This window comes from Lepisma saccharinum, chromosome 1, assembly GCF_977018435.1.
Source record: "Lepisma saccharinum chromosome 1, izLepSacc3.1, whole genome shotgun sequence".
Taxonomy (NCBI): domain Eukaryota; kingdom Metazoa; phylum Arthropoda; class Insecta; order Zygentoma; family Lepismatidae; genus Lepisma; species Lepisma saccharinum.
In genome coordinates this window covers 142,119,086-142,139,267 of record NC_139229.1, presented here as the reverse complement: position 1 = coordinate 142,139,267, position 20,182 = coordinate 142,119,086, and the positions used below count along the sequence as shown (strand labels likewise).

Here is a 20,182-nt window from a genome sequence, read left to right as displayed (position 1 = left end):
AGATTAGCCGTACTGTGCATAAAGTGGACTTTAAAACACCAACTCAATCAATCAATTCACACACAATTGATTTATTCTTGATAAATTCTTCTCAGTAATACAGTAATCAAAGGAGAACGATTTGCCACAGTTGTTCATAACACAAGATGCATTTTCTTTTCTAGGTAATTGTGATACGATACAACACAAGTAAAAAGATGCCGGTATCTGATGCTTGCAATGTACCATAATAAAAACACAACAGAGGTTCATTCAGTGAAGGTTTTCGGTTGCTGTGCAGAGCAGCAAATGTTTCATGCTTGTCAGAAAGTAAAATTCACACGAGAAGTTAACGTTAACCCTCAAGGAACTTCAGATTCAAACTTCTAGATTCGTTAATTTATCACTTTACGACGGAAATAACATATATTAGCATACTGATACGTACGTGCTTAATTTCGCGTGACGTTTAATTTTTGCCCGAGCTTGCCAACAGCTGATTAGCCTGTCCGCCTGTTTGTGCGCACGTGGCAACGCAGGAAACCCCCAGCCACATGGCAGCCAACGAGGAGACAGAATTTGGTCACGTTCTGCCGTTCTGATTGCACACCGCTTCTTATTGCGGCCCGACTGTAGTACAGTGGTGGCGATTAAGGGGGCGGGGGGAGTGCCCCCCCTAGTTTTCGCCACTTTTGCCCCCGCACTATGCTTAATCTTATCTACAAAGGGAAATACACTGTCTTTTCCCCTTAGTTTTGACACCTTGCCCCCTCCCCCCGGTTTTGGGACCCAATCTCCGCCACTGCCACTGTACGATTAAAGCTTTTTGCTTTGGGGGGATGCACACTCAGTGGCGTATTTGAGATTTCATTTCTGGAGATAGGCCTATTTGAGTATGAAAATTTGTTTGTTAAAAGTCACTGAAGTATTCGCTGAAGTTCTAACATTGGTCTAATCTAGATCATTAAATTTTATTACATTTCCTCATAATTTAGAAACAGTGTATTTATATTTAAAACAAAAAAACTGATACACAAAAAAAGCTACCGAACTAGTAGCACCGAAAACTTGGCCAAAATTCTATTGCCCAAGTTCAAACTTAGTGTCCATCTACTACCTACACGTTTCTTGTGAAGAATTCAAGACTATGCCATGATAACTTAAGTGGAAAACAGCCTCCCTGCTGTTGTCTCGGCTCTGTGAGGTTGGTCAGTTCCAAAATTGTGTCCTTTAATCCACAAGGTTGCATACTTCTCGGCAGGGAAATCTTTGATGACTGGACCGTTAATGGACACGAATAATTTCACAATTGTGTTTGTTCCATAGACAATAACTGGTATGCTAAATGCTTCCAATTCTGTTTTCCTTTATGGGGATAAAATAATCCCTGGCAGGGATAAAATATATTTTTTCTCGGGGAAAAATCCCTCCCTCGGAATACTCCCCCATTAATTAGCACACTGCCAAGAACACAAAAAGTTCAGCTGTATACACGGGCATAATTTTCAATCATTTCGCAGCAAACTTGCTTTAAGTTCCCTCTGCACATTACACCGTTCCATGAAGGCACATATACAAGGCACGTCCAGAAAGTAAGTTCCGTTTCAATTTATCTCCGCTGCAGCGCTGCGATCGCCGTTCCGCACATGCGCGGTAGACGCTCTGTATCAAGGAGAAGAAACGTGAGCCATTTGGAGATCGCTGTCAGTCACGTACGCTTTGTTGTGCTTCTTTACAATGTCGGTGTTGATTGAAAATCCCGCCGCTTGTGAAATCAGATCTGTGATTCGTTTTCTGAATGCGAGGAAAGTGAAACCAAGTGAAATTTATCGGCAAATTTGCGATGTTTACGGACCAAATGCGATGAGTGATTCAATGGTGAGAAGATGGGTCCGACAGTTCAATGACGGACGTAGTGATGTGCACGATGAAGAACGAAGTGGGCGTCCATCTTTGGTTACAGAAGAACTGGTTCACGCGATTGATGACAAGATCCAGGAAAACCGAAGGTTTACAATTAGTGCTCTCGTTATGGAATTTCCCCAAATTTCACGATCAATAATGCCGCGCAATACAGAATAAGCGCCGAGGATTGCTGTCAAAAGGTGTTGTTTTTCTTCACGACAACGCACGACCACACACTGCAAATGTGACGAAAAACCTCCTACAGGGATTTGGCTGGGACGTATTTGACCATCCTCCGTACAGCCCTGACCTCGCTCCTAGCGACTTTCATCTGTTCTTACATCTCAAGTCTTTCCTTGGCGGTCAACACTTCAACAATGACGACGAGCTGAAAGAAACTGTTTCCAACTGGTTGAAGACACAGGCGGCAAATTTCTATGAAGAAGGTATACAAAAACTTGTGCCACGCTATGACAAATGCCTGCAAAATTTCGGCAGTTATGTGGAAAAGTAGTTTAAGAGTTGTAGAATTTTGTGCAATAAATAACTTTTCTGTATCTGTACACAATTTAATTTTATTACCAAACGGAACTTACTTTCTGGACGTGCCTTGTATACACATTCATGATTTCGGGTATTTTTGTGGTGTGATCAGCACCACGCTCCGGTCGCCTTTACCAGGGTTTTAACCACGAAAATTATAGCAAGCACTACTAAGGCGGTAAATTTTCGAGACCGTATAGTAGTTTTTTTTACACATTTTTATGCGTAATTTCAGTATCATAGGGTAAAAAGAAAATAGCGAGGTTATTTTACTAGGCTATAATAAATTCAAAATGGGAGCATGCAGTAAAATGTAAGACGTCCTCTTGATTGATTGATTTGCTTTATTTTACTTCTCTTTTGTGGCAATTTTGGCTAATTTGTGAAGATGGGGATGAGTGGTGATATGATGAAATTGATGAATGGACACTCGCAAACATCTATGCTTAGGCCGGGATTCTAACCCGAGACCCCTGGCTTCGTAACGCGATGTGCTAACCACTCCGCCACGGGTGCCGGCAAGACGTCCTCTTGTCCTGATAGCCAGGACGCCCCTGATTTTATGCACGTATGCTGGCTGATGATTTGCAATAACTAAAACTTCCATCAAATCGGATTGGCTTGATTGCATAATTTACATCTATTTCCACAAGAAAAAGAATCAATACGTATCTTGAATATTTTTTAATAAGTTGTTCAAGTGTGACATTTGCTTCTGCTTACTATTTTTAGATTATTTTGTAGTCGAATAGTCGTTCTGGTAGTGTTTATAGTTTAAAGACAAATAGTTTTCACAATAATATTTCTCAAATCAGTTTTAACCACGTCTATACTTTACACGATACGAAAGAACATGTTAAGCACCACTAGCGCGCTCTACATGTAGAAATTTCATTACGATTACTTTTCGTACGAACCTCGTACATGACCAATGCATGTCGTGGCAGAAAGAACACTGTAATCGGATTTCTGCAAGGTTATTTAATATATTGTAGAACCTCTCTCTCTGTGTATTTTGCCGACACACACACACACATGTAAATTTGACTACGTCTTGTTCGCATATGTTCATGCCGGAAGCGTGACTACGTAACCTTGGCAAGGAAATTTGGTCCGAAATGCAGGTGAATTGAGTGGAAATACAAGCGGTCGTAAAAGACAATGGCGTTCCGCCGGAGAATGGATTCCCTCAGTTTCTCTCGTAATTTATTTTTGCATTCAGAACATTAACAAGGCGAATAATGTCGTGAACAAAGCAAAAAAGCCCGTTCGTAACAATTACAGAAGCTGTTTTAAGCAATAAAGATGAGTTTTGTTGTTTCTTGACGTCGAAATTGTTAGCGGCGCTTCGTGGCAAAGCTGCAGAATGCAAAGGATTTTTTTTCGCCTTTTTTTCCCCTTTTTGTTTCTTTCTCTATGTTGCGGTTTTCCGTTGTTCTTCCTTACATTTTTCAGTTTAGCTTTACTTTGCTTTCCAGTATTCTTGTTTAGAAGTCCTGTGGTTTATTATACGTCGCTCTTCTGTCACTTTTGCCTAATCGTGAAGACGATGCTGAGTGATCGTATGATGAAATTGACGAAGAAACACTCCCAAAAAAGAAATCGTAGGCCGGAATTCGAATCAGGAACCCCTGGCGTCGCAGGTCGAGACAGACGCTGTGAGATGAGATCAGGACAGTTTTCGTCATTCGTCTTGTCTTGATACCATCCCTACATTTGGATCGATTCATTCATTTGGTTTATTTTACGTCACTTTTCTGCCACTTTTGGCTAATCGTGAAGACGAGGATGAGTGATGACATGGTGAAATTGATGAAGGGACGGACACTCATGCACAGGCCAGGATTCGAATCTCGACCCATGGCGTCGTAGCCCATACCTCAGGTACTATATTGTTAATTTAGAGCATCGAAGATGATTATAAAAGGCAAGGCCCTCGTGTATTTATAACAGATTAATATTAAATAATGTGTTAAGAGACATTACAGGAATTTCCAGATAAATGCACGGTTTTGAAAATGAAGTATATTAAGAAACGGTAAAATAATTAAAATATGAATATGTATGCCTAGCGCTCCACCATACATACAGTATGTACGAGAATATTTTAACAGAAATAAATATAATTTGAAATTTTGGTGATGGCTTACCGAAGTGAGCATTGACTTCACGAATGAAATTGTCCTTCGTATGGTTTTCAACCTAACGACTACATTTTTTTCACGTTGTAATTCACATATGTACGTACAACTGCTCGCGCGTGTATTATATACTACAGAAGAATTGTTGTAGTTTGGAAATCTGTACATGAACCACAAGTGAAGAGAGAAGAAGCCCCCCCCCCACTCTTTGTCACTTCTGCTCCCGCACTATGCTAAACCTAATATATCAAGGGAAAGGAAAACTGTTCTTGCCCCCCCCCTAGTTTTGGCCCCTTGCCCCCCCCCGTTTTTCAACCCAATCGCAGCCACTGTTATTCAGTATATACTTGGAAGAATTAGAGTGAGATGATGCTTCTGGTTGTTCTGCATTAGTAGCTTGAGGGCGAGTGACACCGCTCCAAGCCTCCAGTAACGTAGCATTTTTCCAATGAGTCGCTGACGTCACGTCGAACCACCTCCAATTCCTTATCCTATCGATAAGGTTGTTAGATTCGCTTGTTAAATGCAAGCAGTGAGCTGGAGCTTTGGTGGAAATAATAAAATATAATAAAGAAAAGAGCTGTTTCCAAAATAAGAGAGGGGTTAATGGTAGGAGGAAGAACAATAAAATGCATAAGATTTGGAGATAAAATGGACTTGTTACGGAAGACGAAAAGACGTGCTCTTTTATTGTTCACATCAAAATGCGAGCACATTCCTACCACTTAAGCAGGTTGTCAGTCTTTTTTATTCAAAAGGAATGTTGGTGCATAAAGAAAGTAAAGAAATGTGCAAGTGCTGTTTTATTCAGGCGACCACCAGTGGTGAAAATTGTCTTGTAAAATTGAAAATATAAGTGTTGACGTCACGAAGTAGCCACGAATCTCTTCCAGACACCAAGAGAGAGTCGTTTTCTCGATTGGTGAGCAGAGACAATTGTGAGTATGGAAGGAGCGGCCTTTGCGTGTCAGCGTGGAGGTCGGACAGCACAGCCCGTTCGTGCACGGAGACGAATCCGTTCGTTCTGGTAGCCTCGCTCCTAATCGAATTAACTCGAGTGTTTCCCTCCAAGACATACTAAAACAGGCCTGTTGCGTGACAGCTTCAGTGTTTACACATTGGTTTCCACATTTTTGACCCTGTATGGCGGCAAAATTCCCCTTTATTGCTGCAAAAATTCCCACCAGCAAATATTGTAAGTGTCCTACGTAAACTCTGGATTCTACTCTATCCGCTGTAAGAACGAAGTATACATAAACAAATACACGTGGTTTGTGAGAAATTCTATTGGTTATTCGAACGACAGCTGTGCAGGAATCTTGTACGTAGGGCATACATTGAAGTCGTACCACTCAGCGTAGCTGCTATATTGAGGTTGTGTAACCTTATACGTGTTGAACAATACATATACGAACACAAGCACGTAGCAAGGGGGAGGGCTAAGGGGGCTGAAGCCCCCAGAAATCCTAGAAATATCTCATTTAAATGTTATTTCTATTGTTAATAACAGAAATAAAGTTATAACCACAGTAAAAACTGCATTACATCGAAAAAAAATAGTGTATAATAGAAGAACCAGGTTATATTTTTAAATTCTACAATTTAATCCAAAGAATAAATGCATCCATAGCTTCCAAAACTTATAGTTTTCTTTGTGAGAGGTCACAGAATATAAACGTTAGGAGTAAATTTACCACTAACTGTTAAAGCCTTTTTTTAACGATTGTGTAAAAGTTAGTAACAAAATACAATAACTATGATTTTCAGTACACTAACTGTACAAAATATAATAAAAAATGGACAATTGTTTGATATTCACTGATACGGTGGATCGAGTAGCGCACAGGCTTACCATTTATGTAATAATAACAATAAATTTGAATTGAAATTAGTGTATTTTTAATAACTTATAATAGTTATTGTAAAATAACAATAATAATTATTGTCATTATTATTTCTAGTAGGCCTAATAAAGTTTTGTTAAATATTTATGGCGACGCCCGTGCTGATAAGGGATGAGCCCCTCCGAAATAAAATTCTGCCTACGGGCCTGTACGAACAATATACTCCTGAACAAAATTACATAAGAACTAACACACAGGAAAGGAACTGTTTGTGAGAAATCACGTGGTTTTGTTCACATCAACTTCACAAGGCAGCGGGCGGAAAGTCCCAAGTCCTCATTCGAACGCCACTTTACTTCAAAGAAAGTTTCGAAAGGTCAGTTTTCCTCTGACAAGTCATGTCCACGTGGAATATCCTCCCCTCAAACCTTTACCACCAAAAACGCCAGTTTTAGAAACTGACAGTACTTGTGGAGTATTTCTTTTTCCGAGTTCGAATCCCGACCTGGGCATTGGTGTTTGTGAGTGTCCATTCATCAATTTCATCACTCATCCCCATCTTCGCAATTTGCCAAAAGTGGCAAAAAAAAAGCGAAGTAAATTAAACCAAATCAATAAACAATTAGAGATTTCTTTAACGTGAGATTGCGGTTATCTTTGCCAGGTTGTGTTATTGTGCTGTGCTATTTTATTTATTTATATTTCTTTTATACAACGCGGAAACCTTGGGAGTATAACGTCGCAGTGAATGAATGGCTGTCTAAACACTGCAGGCAAAAGTGACGACAGCGCTTTTCAGAAAAACTGGCGCTGGCTTGAAATTAGATACGCGTCCGGACGTAGCTGTGTCAAAGATACCGAACTGGCGTTCGAATGAGAACTAGAACCATACCACATACCCCCTATCATAGTTCACAACTGTGCAATATGTTCTATCAGAGTTGGCACCCAAGCAATCTTCTTTAGCTGAATTCGCATATCACTGCTTACGTCTTCCTTGCTATGAAATTCACGTTAATAGCCCACCCCCCAAAACCCCCCTTTCTTCCCTCAATACGCAGTTGGCAACATTGGACGTCATCATTAATTCTGTATTATCTTTTCAGGTAGCCTACAGGTGACTTCATTTCCGATTACACCGCTAGATGTTTGAGGGGGAAATTCTCAGTCCCTCAACCCACCCCTCCCTCTCTTTCCTAAAGAAAACATTTCGCCCGAAGATACTTGCACAACACGCCAAGTAATTTTCTAACCAATTTTTAAGTAAAAATAAACTCCCAGCAATGTTTAGATGACAAGAAAGAAGGGGGGGGGGGCAGAAGTATTTCTCCCAGAGTTCGATATACTTGGAAGGAATGTGGTAAAGCTGCTGAAAAAAAATTAAACAATGGAGTGAACGGTCACAGCCGCCATTTTCCTTTTCACACCTTTGGATTCTTACTTGTTAAGTAGGGTCTGGCGCCTGCTGTGAAAACAAAAGTGGCAAGCGGCACGCGACACTTGGGTTTCACATTGAGGTGGCAAGCAACAAGCGACATGTACAGCTTGTTCTGTCGCTCCGGTACGAAAGGTTGCATTTATTTCTCAACGTTCGTTTCCAGCTGACAAGCTTGTCGCTTCGGTGTGAAAGCTCCCTTGGTATGTTAGGTGACCCTCTACAGTGTCAGCTTTTCTCGTAGACACTGGCGTACGCAGGGGCGAGCTGATTTGGCTACAGCCTCAAACAATAAAGAACTCTGGAAAGACCAAAATACAAAAGCAAACTCCTTTTACTACTGATTATTACCAGAGATGGCCCCAAAATACACATATCCGGATTTCAAATTATCCGATATATATTTCGAATATCCGAATAATACAGATTTCATCAAGGATTTGTAGATAATGCGTACAGTAAAATACGAATATAAGTATATGTGGATAGCCCGTAAAACGAATACCCGGATAATTCGGATAATGCGAATATCGGATATCCGAACATTTAGGATAATCCGAATACCCGGATAATCCGAATACCCGGATAATTCGGATATCGGATATCCGGATAATCCGTGCAATTCGGATATCAGAATATCCAATATCTGGATAGTAAATTATCCGATATCAGGATAAAATGTTTGGTCGATATCAAATAACCAAGTGCTGAAGCCCACATAATTTTAATTTCACTCCATCACAGAGTTAATTGGTACACTACTTCCGAGACACCCTGTACTATCCACCTGCTATTCAGAGAAGTCAGCAAATGCGACAGTCTTTTGTTTGTAGAAACATCCGACCAACCGCAGCTTATGTGGCAGCTCTTATCAAAGCTTCTAAAGAAACAATGGGAACTTTGTGCAAGCGTGGCTTGTGACTCATCTGGTGTCGGAACAAATTGATTCGCAACTCCGGAAGCTCCTGCTTTGTGATCACGTGCACAGAAGAAATAATCCTGGTTTCATGGTTGAGGTGGCAGCAGCAACCTAATCTTCAACGGTGCAGGAAGTAGAGGCAGCGTGAAACGACCTTGGTTATGCAAATTGCCTATCCAAGGAAAAACTGGATATTTGCATTCGAAGTGAAGATACATCAGAACCTTAGCTACGGGCAGTGATGTGCCGTAGACTATAAGTTTACGTCTACATGCGTTGTCTTCACGTAATCTACGCGAAGATTACATTGGGATGTAGTTTACATAGACTACGTAGACAATCTAAAGTGCATTAAAATTAATTTTCAAGGGTTTCATGAAAGGAAAGTGACATTTTTAACTATATTGGTTCCTAACCAATGAAAAGAATCCTACTTACAACAAAATTTCTCTTTTCTTCTATCATAAACTATGGAAGAAGATAAATAGTATGCAAAAAAGACAACAGATGGCAGTCGTGAGGCAAGAGTGGTCTTTTCCCCATAAAACACTAGAATATTTCCTATATTAGGTTTCTTCCTAGGTGAGAAATTGTTCGAATTTAGAAGAAAGAGTATGAAAAGTTCTCTTCACACATCAGCAACTGATACGCAGAACAGTGGCGTAACCACACGGGGCAGGGGGCATTGCCCCCCCCCCAACCTTCGATGGAAGTCATGTCTAGGGGGACAAGGGGGCAAACATTGACGGCTATGGGCACCTGCAGGGGGGCACAGAGGAGATTGCCCCCTTTGATTTCAAATTTTATGCAAATAAAAGTACATTATAATCGTTTTCCGTAATGTAATGTGTTTAAATAATATGTGCTGTATATATGTATTGAATAAACTTTCAATACGTACACGATTAATGTTAGGATGTTGCATATATATTTTCTTATTTTATGTCGCTCCGTGTTGCATATGCGTAAAACATAAAAGTTATACATGTTACATGTTCAAAAATTATAATCTACGGAATGCATTTCATTCATTTTCTGCCATTCAAAAATACAGTTTGTGTGCTTGTTTTCCATTATTAGCTAATGTGAAATTGACGGTGTTAAAAAAATTCAAATTGTTTGTTACAAACAAATGCTTTAGCACCAACATCTACCCCCCCCCCTTTTGCATAAGTTGTGGGAATAATAACGTTTTTGATACTACTACTACTAGTAATAATAATAATAATAGTCATTATTGTTATTATTATTGGTACGTTTATCTTGGTACTTGCCCCCCCCAGACAAAAATTCGTGGTTGCGCCTCTGGCGCATAACGAACGAAAAGGGGGGGGTAAAAATTCTAAAAGAGTAAACATCGCCGGGAGGAGTATATTCATTTGGCATTTTGATGAAGTGATTATGAAGATATATAATATTATCGCTTTAATGGGCATATTTTCAATTTATATATTCTTATTCATTCATATTAAGCTATTTCTGTAATGTATGGATGCATTGGCGCAGGAAAGTTTTTGATTTGGGGCTTTACAAATTTGAACCTCAACACACACACACAACTATTTTGCGTTTATGTACTGAAAAGGATCGGCGGCACCATCTTCTTCTGAAAGGATAAGAATTTAGGGAGTACTGTACCAGTCCTCAAAATTTGTGGGATGAATACAATGTACCCCCTTGTGGATTATATTGTCTGCGAATCCTGACGCCAGAACTTCGTTAGTCTGCCAGAATGCTGTCCAGAGAGGTTGAGGCGTGCTTTGTGGGAAAGTCCTCCCTTTACACTCCTTAAATTTTGTTAATTGATATTGAGAGGACAATTGTCCGGATACTTTGAAATAAATGCAGTTGCAAACGTGCAGTAACCGTCTTGGCGATGAAAGTGCGGTCCGTCAATTTTGTTACTAGTTAATTAAAAAAATCAAATAGGCTATGGCTAATTTTCAGAAAATGTACTCTGGGCTCTTGTTGTATACACACTGTGCATGTATTTGTATTTAGCGTCGCTTTTCTGACACTTTTGCCTAATCTCGACGACGAGGAGGGAAACTGGCGAAGGGACAGGTAGGGACTCGAACTCGGGAACTTCGACGGCGAGTCCGACACGCTGTGCATGTATGTATGTACACACACACACACACACACACACACACACACACAGAACAGAATCGATATGTAGATTGAACTTTTTTTTTCATTCACACTCTGAATTTACACACCCACTTTTCTGTGTGTTCCAAAACATTATTTCAATACGAAATTGTGAAAACTTAACTCATCATGTACAAGTAATCTTTAATGCACTTTAATTCCATGCAATGTAACAACCATTTTGCAACTTTATTTTGATATATCGCTCCGAATGTAACGCAGCAACCAGCAGCTCAATTCGAGAAAGTTCCATACTTTGCCGCTAGATGGCAGGAGCTTACCATGCGATAGATTTCTCGGCTGATGCTCGTCGTTAGTGTCCCTCTTCTATCTGCACAGTAAAATTCCCGTATAGAGGTTACATGAAATACAGAAGAACAAAGTGATGAAAGAAAAGGACCATCTTAAGTGTTTTGTCATTTTTCTTTCAATTCCGATTTGTTTTACAGGTATTGTGTCGACTAAACTGAAACTAATCTTCGAGATTATAATCTGCACAATTATAGTTAAATGAAATCCAGGGTGGGCACAGGTTAATTTCATTTCGTATTCTTAGGAAGGAATCATACTAATGAATTCTGCCCTACATTTAGGCGACCATATTTCAAGATATTTTTGATTTTTTTTTAATCTTGGGTCCATGTTTTCTGTAAGTTTTGAAAAATCATGCAGAATTATCAAATTGATAATGATCGAATGACCACCAGGTACCATCAGGGCGGCATTTGTAAAGAAGTTGGAATGATGGGGGGCATTTATCCCTGTCGTTGCAATTCGAAAGAAGTTACTGGATTTCTTTCAGTTGAATTTTTTCCTAATACCATAATTTTGATCACTTCCCAGTGGTCAAATTACTATTTGTAGTAACGTGTAAAAGAAACTACATCTTATATCAATCACTATGATTTCATCGAACAGATTCCTTTTCCTATGTGGAACAGATTGTTACTTACATGAACTGTATTCTATATCTGAACATTTTTGTTTTCAAAATCTGTTATCACTTTTTGACAATTATGAAAATTCACATCTATAATGATAGAATCACTATATGATCCTTTTTTTTATTTATTTTTGCGTATGTTCAATATTAATTTTTGTTAAATGACAGTAATAGGCCTACTTTTTTTTATGCAGTTTCCAATGTAACCTCCTGTAGGCCTGGCCTACGTGACGGTGAAGGCCAGCTTGCAGAAGACGGTTAGTTTTAAAATCTTGTCCTTTCAAACCTGAAAGGGGTGGAAATGTTCAGTTTAATGGCTTTTTTCGAATCGTCTATTTATAAGGGAACCGATTGAGTAACGGGGGTTGGCATTCTTACGTTTTTTGGGAGAGAGTGGAAGGTTCTCTCGGTGCCGGTAGAGTGGCTGTGGCTAGTCTTACGGCTGGCGGTCACGGGTCAACCATTTATTTAATGGAAATGCATTGATAAGTCCATGCATTTTTTTTAAAATTCATTTTGTGACAAGCCAACGCTTAGTTTCGGTGGCCATTATTATTGTTGTTTTAAGAGCATCTTTCGAGCCACTGAAAGGGAGAGATTTCGTAATCGTATCGGAGTGGATTAAGGGACGCGCTTATTATCAAGTATATCTCTACCCGTTGGAGAAGGGCAAGTACTTTGTTACGCGAAATTATTAGTTTAAAATTGTAGATTCAACACTGTCAAGGTATCGGGATTTTATTTAATCTGGGATTAAAGGGACAGTGACAGGGTGTCAAAAGGAATCAAAACCGTTTTTTTTCCTTCAGAATTTAAAGAATAGAGCATAATTAGTTGTAATTTCAATCAACTTAGTCTCTTTTTGCATTGTAATTTATAGAACAAACAAGAAAGGGAGGGAATTAGAGATATTGTACATGTCATGTATGCATGTGTCAAGCTTTCATACATTTTGAATTAGTACTGCTGGTCTAGATCCATTAATTGGATCATGTCATTTTTATTGTGGGTGTTATTTCTTATGTAATTATTTGTATATATTTAATCCACGAAATAGATAGTATTTGATATATTTCTAAACCGAACGTCTGGGCTATCATTCAAAGATAAAAGAACTGAGTTTCCCCCTAATATGCATGGTAAGGAATATGGTAGTTATTCAATGTCTTTTAATTCTATTGAACCGTTTCGTTATTTTTTTGTTTGTGTAATGCAGATAATTTGCCTGGAGAAGTAAGGTAAACCCAAGACAGGTAGCGCAAGGCTGGTTACTCCCCCTGGAAGGCAAATAAAGCATATTAGTTCAGGAAAATGTAATGTTGAAGGAACAAAATTCGACCATTCAGTGAATTTTCTATGTTTCGTAATGCGGAAATATTTTTAATTCAAAGATTCATGTATTCATTTGCCAATTGAAAAAGAAAAGCCGGTGGGCGAGGAAGAAGATCATTAACTCCTAAACGAAGAATTAGAACTTTTTTTCAAATAAAATCTGATGTGATAAAATCTATATATTTAGCCACGTGCACTTTAGTTTTAGGCAAAACAAAAATGATTCTTATTTCCGTAATAACAAACTTTATATTATCGTCATTTATCCGTATACTTAATGCAAATGTGTCATAATTTCATTTTGTAATCGATAGTAGCAAATGAACAGGATCACAGGTGAAACTCGCGCAATTGCCAAGTCGGAAAAGAAGAACAAGAATGCTTAAAAATAAATAAACTTTAAGGTATAGAAGAAGGAGAAAGAAATACGAAGCTGACCTGGAATGAGAAAGATGAGAGGCAGAGAATGTACAAGTTTTTGAAACTCATATATTGTCTGTATACATGCTTGTCCTAATTTAGCAATATACGACTCTTGATCACCCAGTATGTTTTTTTTGAATGAAAATACATTATGAATCCAAATTGTACATATTCAATGTGGGTGCTGGGCCTCCTCGATGGTGCAGTAGTAGTGTCGACGCCTTGTAATCAAGGGGTCCCGGGTTCGATACCCGGTGGAGCACATAGTGGTTCGGATCCCACTTTAAATTGTAGGCCCAGTTCCGATTAGCCTTAAAACACCAAATCAATCAATCAATGTGGGTGCCGTTGGTGCCACGGAAGATGCTAATTCAGTTCTGCCCATACGCGTCCCTCTCAGTATTTCGTCGGCACGTCCCAAGCACTCCACTGCTTGGGAGGTGCATTGTTGCAGCTTGTGCAGATGCTGCTGCATTTGCAGATCGTTGTTCCGGCACGAACGATCCAATGGATAACTAGCTAGATAGATAGATATGGGGAGAGATATCGCAGAACATCCAAGTGGAAATATGGTGGAACATCATCCTGTTGAAAAACTAGTTTGTGGAGATCCTTCTGAAGCTTCTCGGTGAGTTATTCATTCTGCTATTGTGCCCAGGTAAGAGTTGCCAGTCACTGTAGTCTCGCCCCCCCCCCTAAGTGTGGAGGAGGCGGGGGCTGGAAACACTACGTCTGCTCGTTGCACAAAACACGTTCACTTTTTGGTGAGTTCCTCAAGTGCTCGACAATGACATCTGGATTTTCTGTGTCCCAGATCCTAAAGCAATTCAGAACAAAAACAGCACTTCTATTGAAGTTTCAGATACTAAGGCAATTACGTAATTAGTGTAATGTCTTACAGTTTATTCACGGATCTAATCGCAAATGGTTCTAAGTTGTAGTGAAATTAGGAAAGTGCAAAGTTTCGTTGTGGAGAAATAAGATACATTTAATATCTTATTATTCTGTTACCTATGTAGATAGTACTTTTAATTGTCTTGTAGCATTATAATTTGTTCATTACCACAAACGCAGATATAGCGGTTCGATTCCCGGGGTGGGTGATCTAAGGTCGGAATTTTTCCTGCCTTGTTCCCGCATAAAGTGGCTCCGGGGCTCACGCAGCCTCAAATCAATGTGTAGCCCCAGGTAGCCTCCCCCACTCCAAGTGGACCGACGAAACTCCGCCTGTGGCGACTTTTTCTTAGGCACTCGGATAATTCAAAATACAGCAGAAAAATTTGAAATAGTACCCTGGTATAACCTTAAGTTACTTCTAAAATGTTCCCCAATTAATGAAAACAGTGTGCAATAAGTGTGCGAATTAGTTCCCATCAAGCATTCAAGGTGGCAGCACAAATGACCGATCCCATTGCAGAGAAAATCTGTAAGAAATTTTTGGCGACCATTGTCCTTGCAGTCTAGTTCAGGAGAACTCAAGGAATGGAGTCTTGTGATGCCAACTTACATTTTCTACATATTAGTGGACTCACATTTTGGAGAATCTCAGCTGTATGTGAGCTAATCGAAGAAAATTAGTACGTAAACGCAAGCAGTTTATCTTCGGGAAAACCAAACTTGAAGCGGGAAAAACTTTTTGCCAAATGCGATTCACGCCCTTCCGGTTTGTGAGTCCCTTACTGTTTCTTCCCAGCAGGATGAAGAAATGTCTGATCTAGGAAATAGCCGGGGGAAGGGCGGAGCAGTGATTATAAGAAATTATCGAGGGTCATGTTCGCAGTTTAGTGGTTGACGCCTTGCTAATTTATGGTTAACGATCAACAGAGATCTAATGGGTTTGTAATAAGACAGTTTATGGGCGAGCTGTAAAAAAATGTGGCATTTTTGTGGCGTGTGATCTTAGCATCACCAAGCAGTCGAATTAGCAGACGCAGTCAAATGCGCAGTGGCGGAGTGGTTAACACAGCACGCTACGACGCCAGGGTTCCCGGGTTCGAGTCCCGACCTGGACGTAAACACTGTCTCGCATATCTCTGGAGCAAGGCCACGCATAGTGGTAGAGAAGGGGGCAAATCGAGTGGGCAGAGCGAAGCAGTACACGCTGCTCGAAGACTGGTAACCGCAGTCGCTTCCCCTCTCCATGCAATACCGTCCCCCCTCTCGTGTTCATTGGTGGAGCCGTGTCGCGTCACTACTTATTTTCGTTCGCTTGCTCCAGAGACAGGACATGGCGTTATAAGTGTTCTTTGAGTGCCCTTTCATCAATTTCATCATACCATCACTCTTCGTCGCGATTATTCAAAAGTGGCAGAAAAGCGACGTAAAAGCCTAGTTCAGTCATTCAATCAATCAAGTACACATGTACCCATTGACTAACTATACAACCGCATGGAAAAATGTTACTCATCTCTTCCTAATTCCCATCTTTAACTATGAATTTATCTGCATTTTCTTTTTCTTTCATCATAAAAGTAGATTGAATATTAATTAAAGCTAACAAGAAGACATTCTCTTTGCTGAAACCGCCTGTAATTATGAATCCTTAATTGTTTATTCTTCCGCGTGCCTTGCCTTCCTTCAACAATGGAGATAAGGGGAGAAATTGTTGAAAGGAAACACGCCTTAAACAAAGGCTCTTAAGATCGAAAGCATCCGATAAAGCAAATTGCCGTACAAAATGAAGGCATTCCCTTTCCGTAACAGCTTCGTTCCGTCTACGAGGCAATCAATGCTATGTACAAGAATTCAGGGTCATTGCACGTTTTGTGTTGGTTTTTAATAGGCCGATTTGGGCGATATTCTTTTTACGAATTGGGCTCCTTGAAATTTCGGTTCAGAGGCGTAGCTGCCGAATGTACAAGGGTGGCTGCAGCCCACCGCAAAATTGTCCCATATCACCATCCTGGGATTTTCTAAGAACGCCGATAGACATTTCGATGCAATAATACATCGTTTATAGTGCAGCTTCATTTGAATTTTTAAATGTTAACGCCGCCTTTCTGACTCTTTAAGGTAATCGCGACGATGAGGATAAATGATGATTATGTGTTGATGAAGAGACACTCGTACCCTGGACGTCCTATGGCCAAATCAAGATTCGGAGAGGAAGAAATGTGTGTGTGTGTACACACATAGGCGTAACTTGGCGGGGCAAGGGGGGCACTTGCCCCCCCCCAATCAGGGCTTTTGTTAACTTCTTGAGACCTGAGGAGCTAAGTAATAAATGATAATATTTGTGATTTCGCAAATGTAATAGTTATTTAGCAAATAATCCTGGACACTATTTTTATGGGATGAAAAATTCTTTGACTCTGCCCCCCCCCCCCCAAAAAAAAATTTAAGCCTCAAGTTCGTACCTGCCGCTCGAAAGTTACGTCCCAAGTTACGGCCATGTGTACACAGGCGGGTCTACAATTTATTTTCTGAGAAGGGCACAGAATATGCTTTTAGCAACACTAGAAATATAATGTGTAAATTTTTGTAGATATCAAAACAGGCCTCATATATGTATTCATATGCGTAAGATATTCACATGAATACAATAATAAGGGTTCGTTTTAAGTTCAATTTGTGGTCAGATGAACTCATCTAGAATGGACCTTCAAAGTGAAATCATCTGAATCATTGTACAATAACATACACCCGCTAGGAAACGAACCCAGGATCCTTTGATTATAGGGTGTTAGCAATAATAGTTATTTTGTGTGAAATAGAAGTAATTCTATATTATTTGTATTGACAGTGATTACAGAAAGAGATAAGATTGAGAATTCATTTTGTCAGGTGAAAATGTCACAAATATGGGAAATATTTGACCTAGAATAAATGCTCTCAATTCGTGTCCATCAGTTAACGTTATTTCATTTTCACCAACAGTCCCGGAATCGATTTCCGGTGACGACTTAATCTTCTTAATCCAGTCCAGATTAACGTCTTTGGATCAATCTTCGCTTTATTCTTTTATTGCCTGAAAAAGGATTTCTCGAACATTTTTGTTCGTTGTAATACAGGGTGATTCAAAAGTCTCTTGACATTTTAATCAAAAAGCATTTTATTATTAAAATTTATATTAATGCTGAAAAGTACTTCTGAATAGAAGAAAAACTCGGTACATTTCTATGGGGTGACCCTGTAAGTCTAGGCATAGCACCCACCTCTCTTGTGTAGACCGGAACACATGCTCTAACATAATTGGCGTGATCTCCCCTGTTGCTGCAACTATTCGCTGTGACAGTTGCTCTATGGTGTTGATATTTAATGAAACCCCAAACAAAAAAATCTAGGGTAGTCAGGTCTGGAGACTGAGTCGCCCAAAGTCTTGGTGAGCCACGGCTGATCCGCCTATCGGAGAAGGCGTCAGCGAGTTAATCGGGAATGATTGTGGCGAAATGGTGTGGTGCACCATCTTGCTGGAAAACAACATTGTCTTTTATCCCATCCTTAAAACCATTCATTAGCGATATAAGGAAAATGTCAAGAGAGTTTTGAATCACCATGTATAATATTATAAATACTTTTTATGCTACTTAGTCGTCCCTTTTAGGAGAGGCACGTGCCCCTCCCGCTTAGAAAGAGAGAGTCATTGATTTCGTTTATTTGACTTCGCTTTTCTGCCACTTTTTGGCTAATCGCGAAGATGAAAATGAGTGATGATGCAATGAAACTGATGAAGGGGCACTCACAAGGAACACCCATACCCAGGCCGGGATACGACCCGGGACCTTGGCAACGTAGTGCTCTGTGCTAACCACTCCACCACGGAGGTCTGCAGAGAGAAAGGAAGAATATGAGAAGACAGGAAAAAAGAGATATGTCGACTATCTTGGATTTTGTGACCATACTTTGTATGTATAGTGAGGAAATAAGGGGCCGAGGAAGCTTGATGCTGTTTAACACTCAACTCGTTCAGTTTTGTTTGTATATCTCCAATTTGGCGAAGCATCATCTGAAATTTCTGATCCTATTTATTCCTATTTCTTCAATAAATTTCTTTAGAAGTTTCTGGTTTCTAGATTGTGGGTCTTATCGTCTTGATCAACCAGTAATATGAAGCAATGCAAAATAGCTATAATGAAAACATACAAGAATATCCACGCGGAACTGGTTCCACTCGAGCAAATATTGGTCTGAAATACGCGTGCTTACATCAAAGATATTGATCGCTGCAATTAATATTATCGTCTCTTCTACCATTGAAACTGAAATTACCGTAATTTCCTCACTCGGGCTTCAAAATTGCAATGTCGCAAAACTCGCGAAGTTGCTAAGCGGGTTCGCAACTTGCCAGGGGAAAGTCTTCCTTCATTTACCGCCCCCCCTTTTCCCGCGTGTTCATGTGGAAGGTCGCCGGATTGAGAGGAAGGGGGAGGTTGCCATGGCAACCAATGACGCGGCAGGGAAGCCAGCAGGATCTCCTCAGTCCTCACGCAGAGCCGACAGTAACCGAACAGTTCGCAACGTAACATCGCGACGAGTGAACGTAATGTGCGTGAGCTCGTGTGCGTATGATATACGTGCACGACGCGTCGACAGAAATGCCATCACATCCTCGCACCCTTTCGAGAAAATAAGGTTCCGCCAATCGGTGCGTGTCGGTCAAACTTAATTAAGCCTGACAGTGCGTGTGTTGAAAGCTTCTAGCTTAACGCAGTTGATTCCATCGATAGCGGGTCTCTAGTGATTTTCACCTGTTTCGATTTTGGTAAATTTCTGTTTTATATGCGAATTCACAGCCTACTTGCGTGAGTCTTAAATGTTTATCATCTCCATTGCCTAGAATTTGTTGCAATGTGTCGTACCGTTTGTATCAATGCAATCTTTGGATGAATGTAGACTTTGATATACGAGTCTTGCACGTGTGTAGCTCTTTGGCTTTAATCTGTTGATATAATAGAAAACAACACATTATATTTTGAAGGAAATACACTGTGATTTCTTTCTAGTGTGAAACAAATAATCTGCACTGTGGATTGTGAAAGTTTGCGCCCAACTTTTCTTCTGATTATAGTCTGTGACCATGCTCTTAGTCAGCGATAAGTGAGTAGCGTGTGCTTTCAAAAAAGAAAAAAGAACAAGAGAAATCCATTTTGAAAGCACTTGCTCGTATGAATCAGACAGGAAGTGGACTGAAAAGTGGTGTGTTCGCTGAGTAAGAAAAAAGTGTTGTTTTTTTTTGTGTCTTCTGAATCAACCGTTTTTGAAACTCGCCAATGTGTTTTACATTGCTGTGTCAGTGAAGAATGCTGCCTAGCTGTTTTCCGCGTGGAATTGCAAAGTGTGTTTGAAAACATTTTTTAAAGTTTACTTCATCGCGAGTTTGTTGCTAACTCAAAAGAAGCAGACATGGGAAAAAGCATCAGCAAATTCAAGGACAAACCTACAAGGAGCCATAGTAAGTACCGTGCACTTCTTTTTTTTTATTTGAAAGATATTCGTAGAAAATATTTGAAAGCGTAATCTTCCTGAATATTTCCAATATACAACGTTTAATACATTATAGTTTTTCTCAAGACTTTCTTATTTTATTGTTTTGACAAGTGCTCTGTAGTTTTCAAACTAAACTTTCAC

The 20,182-nt window shown here is 39.9% G+C and overlaps 1 protein-coding gene across 2 annotated transcripts in view; it reads left to right on the top strand.

The window, feature by feature from the left end:
• Positions 1–20,182, top strand: part of LOC146001912 (breast cancer anti-estrogen resistance protein 3 homolog) — a 256,008-nt gene that overhangs the window by 25,963 nt on the left and 209,863 nt on the right. The window contains exon 1 of one of the 2 annotated variants that reach the window (XM_083139632.1): positions 19,064–20,006. The exons of the other annotated variant lie outside the window; for it this stretch is intronic. Within the exon in view, the coding sequence (XP_082995758.1) occupies positions 19,958–20,006 (49 nt within the window). The 5' untranslated portion in view covers positions 19,064–19,957. Of the gene's footprint in view, positions 1–19,063; positions 20,007–20,182 lie in introns of those variants that run through there. 2 annotated transcript variants of the gene reach the window in all.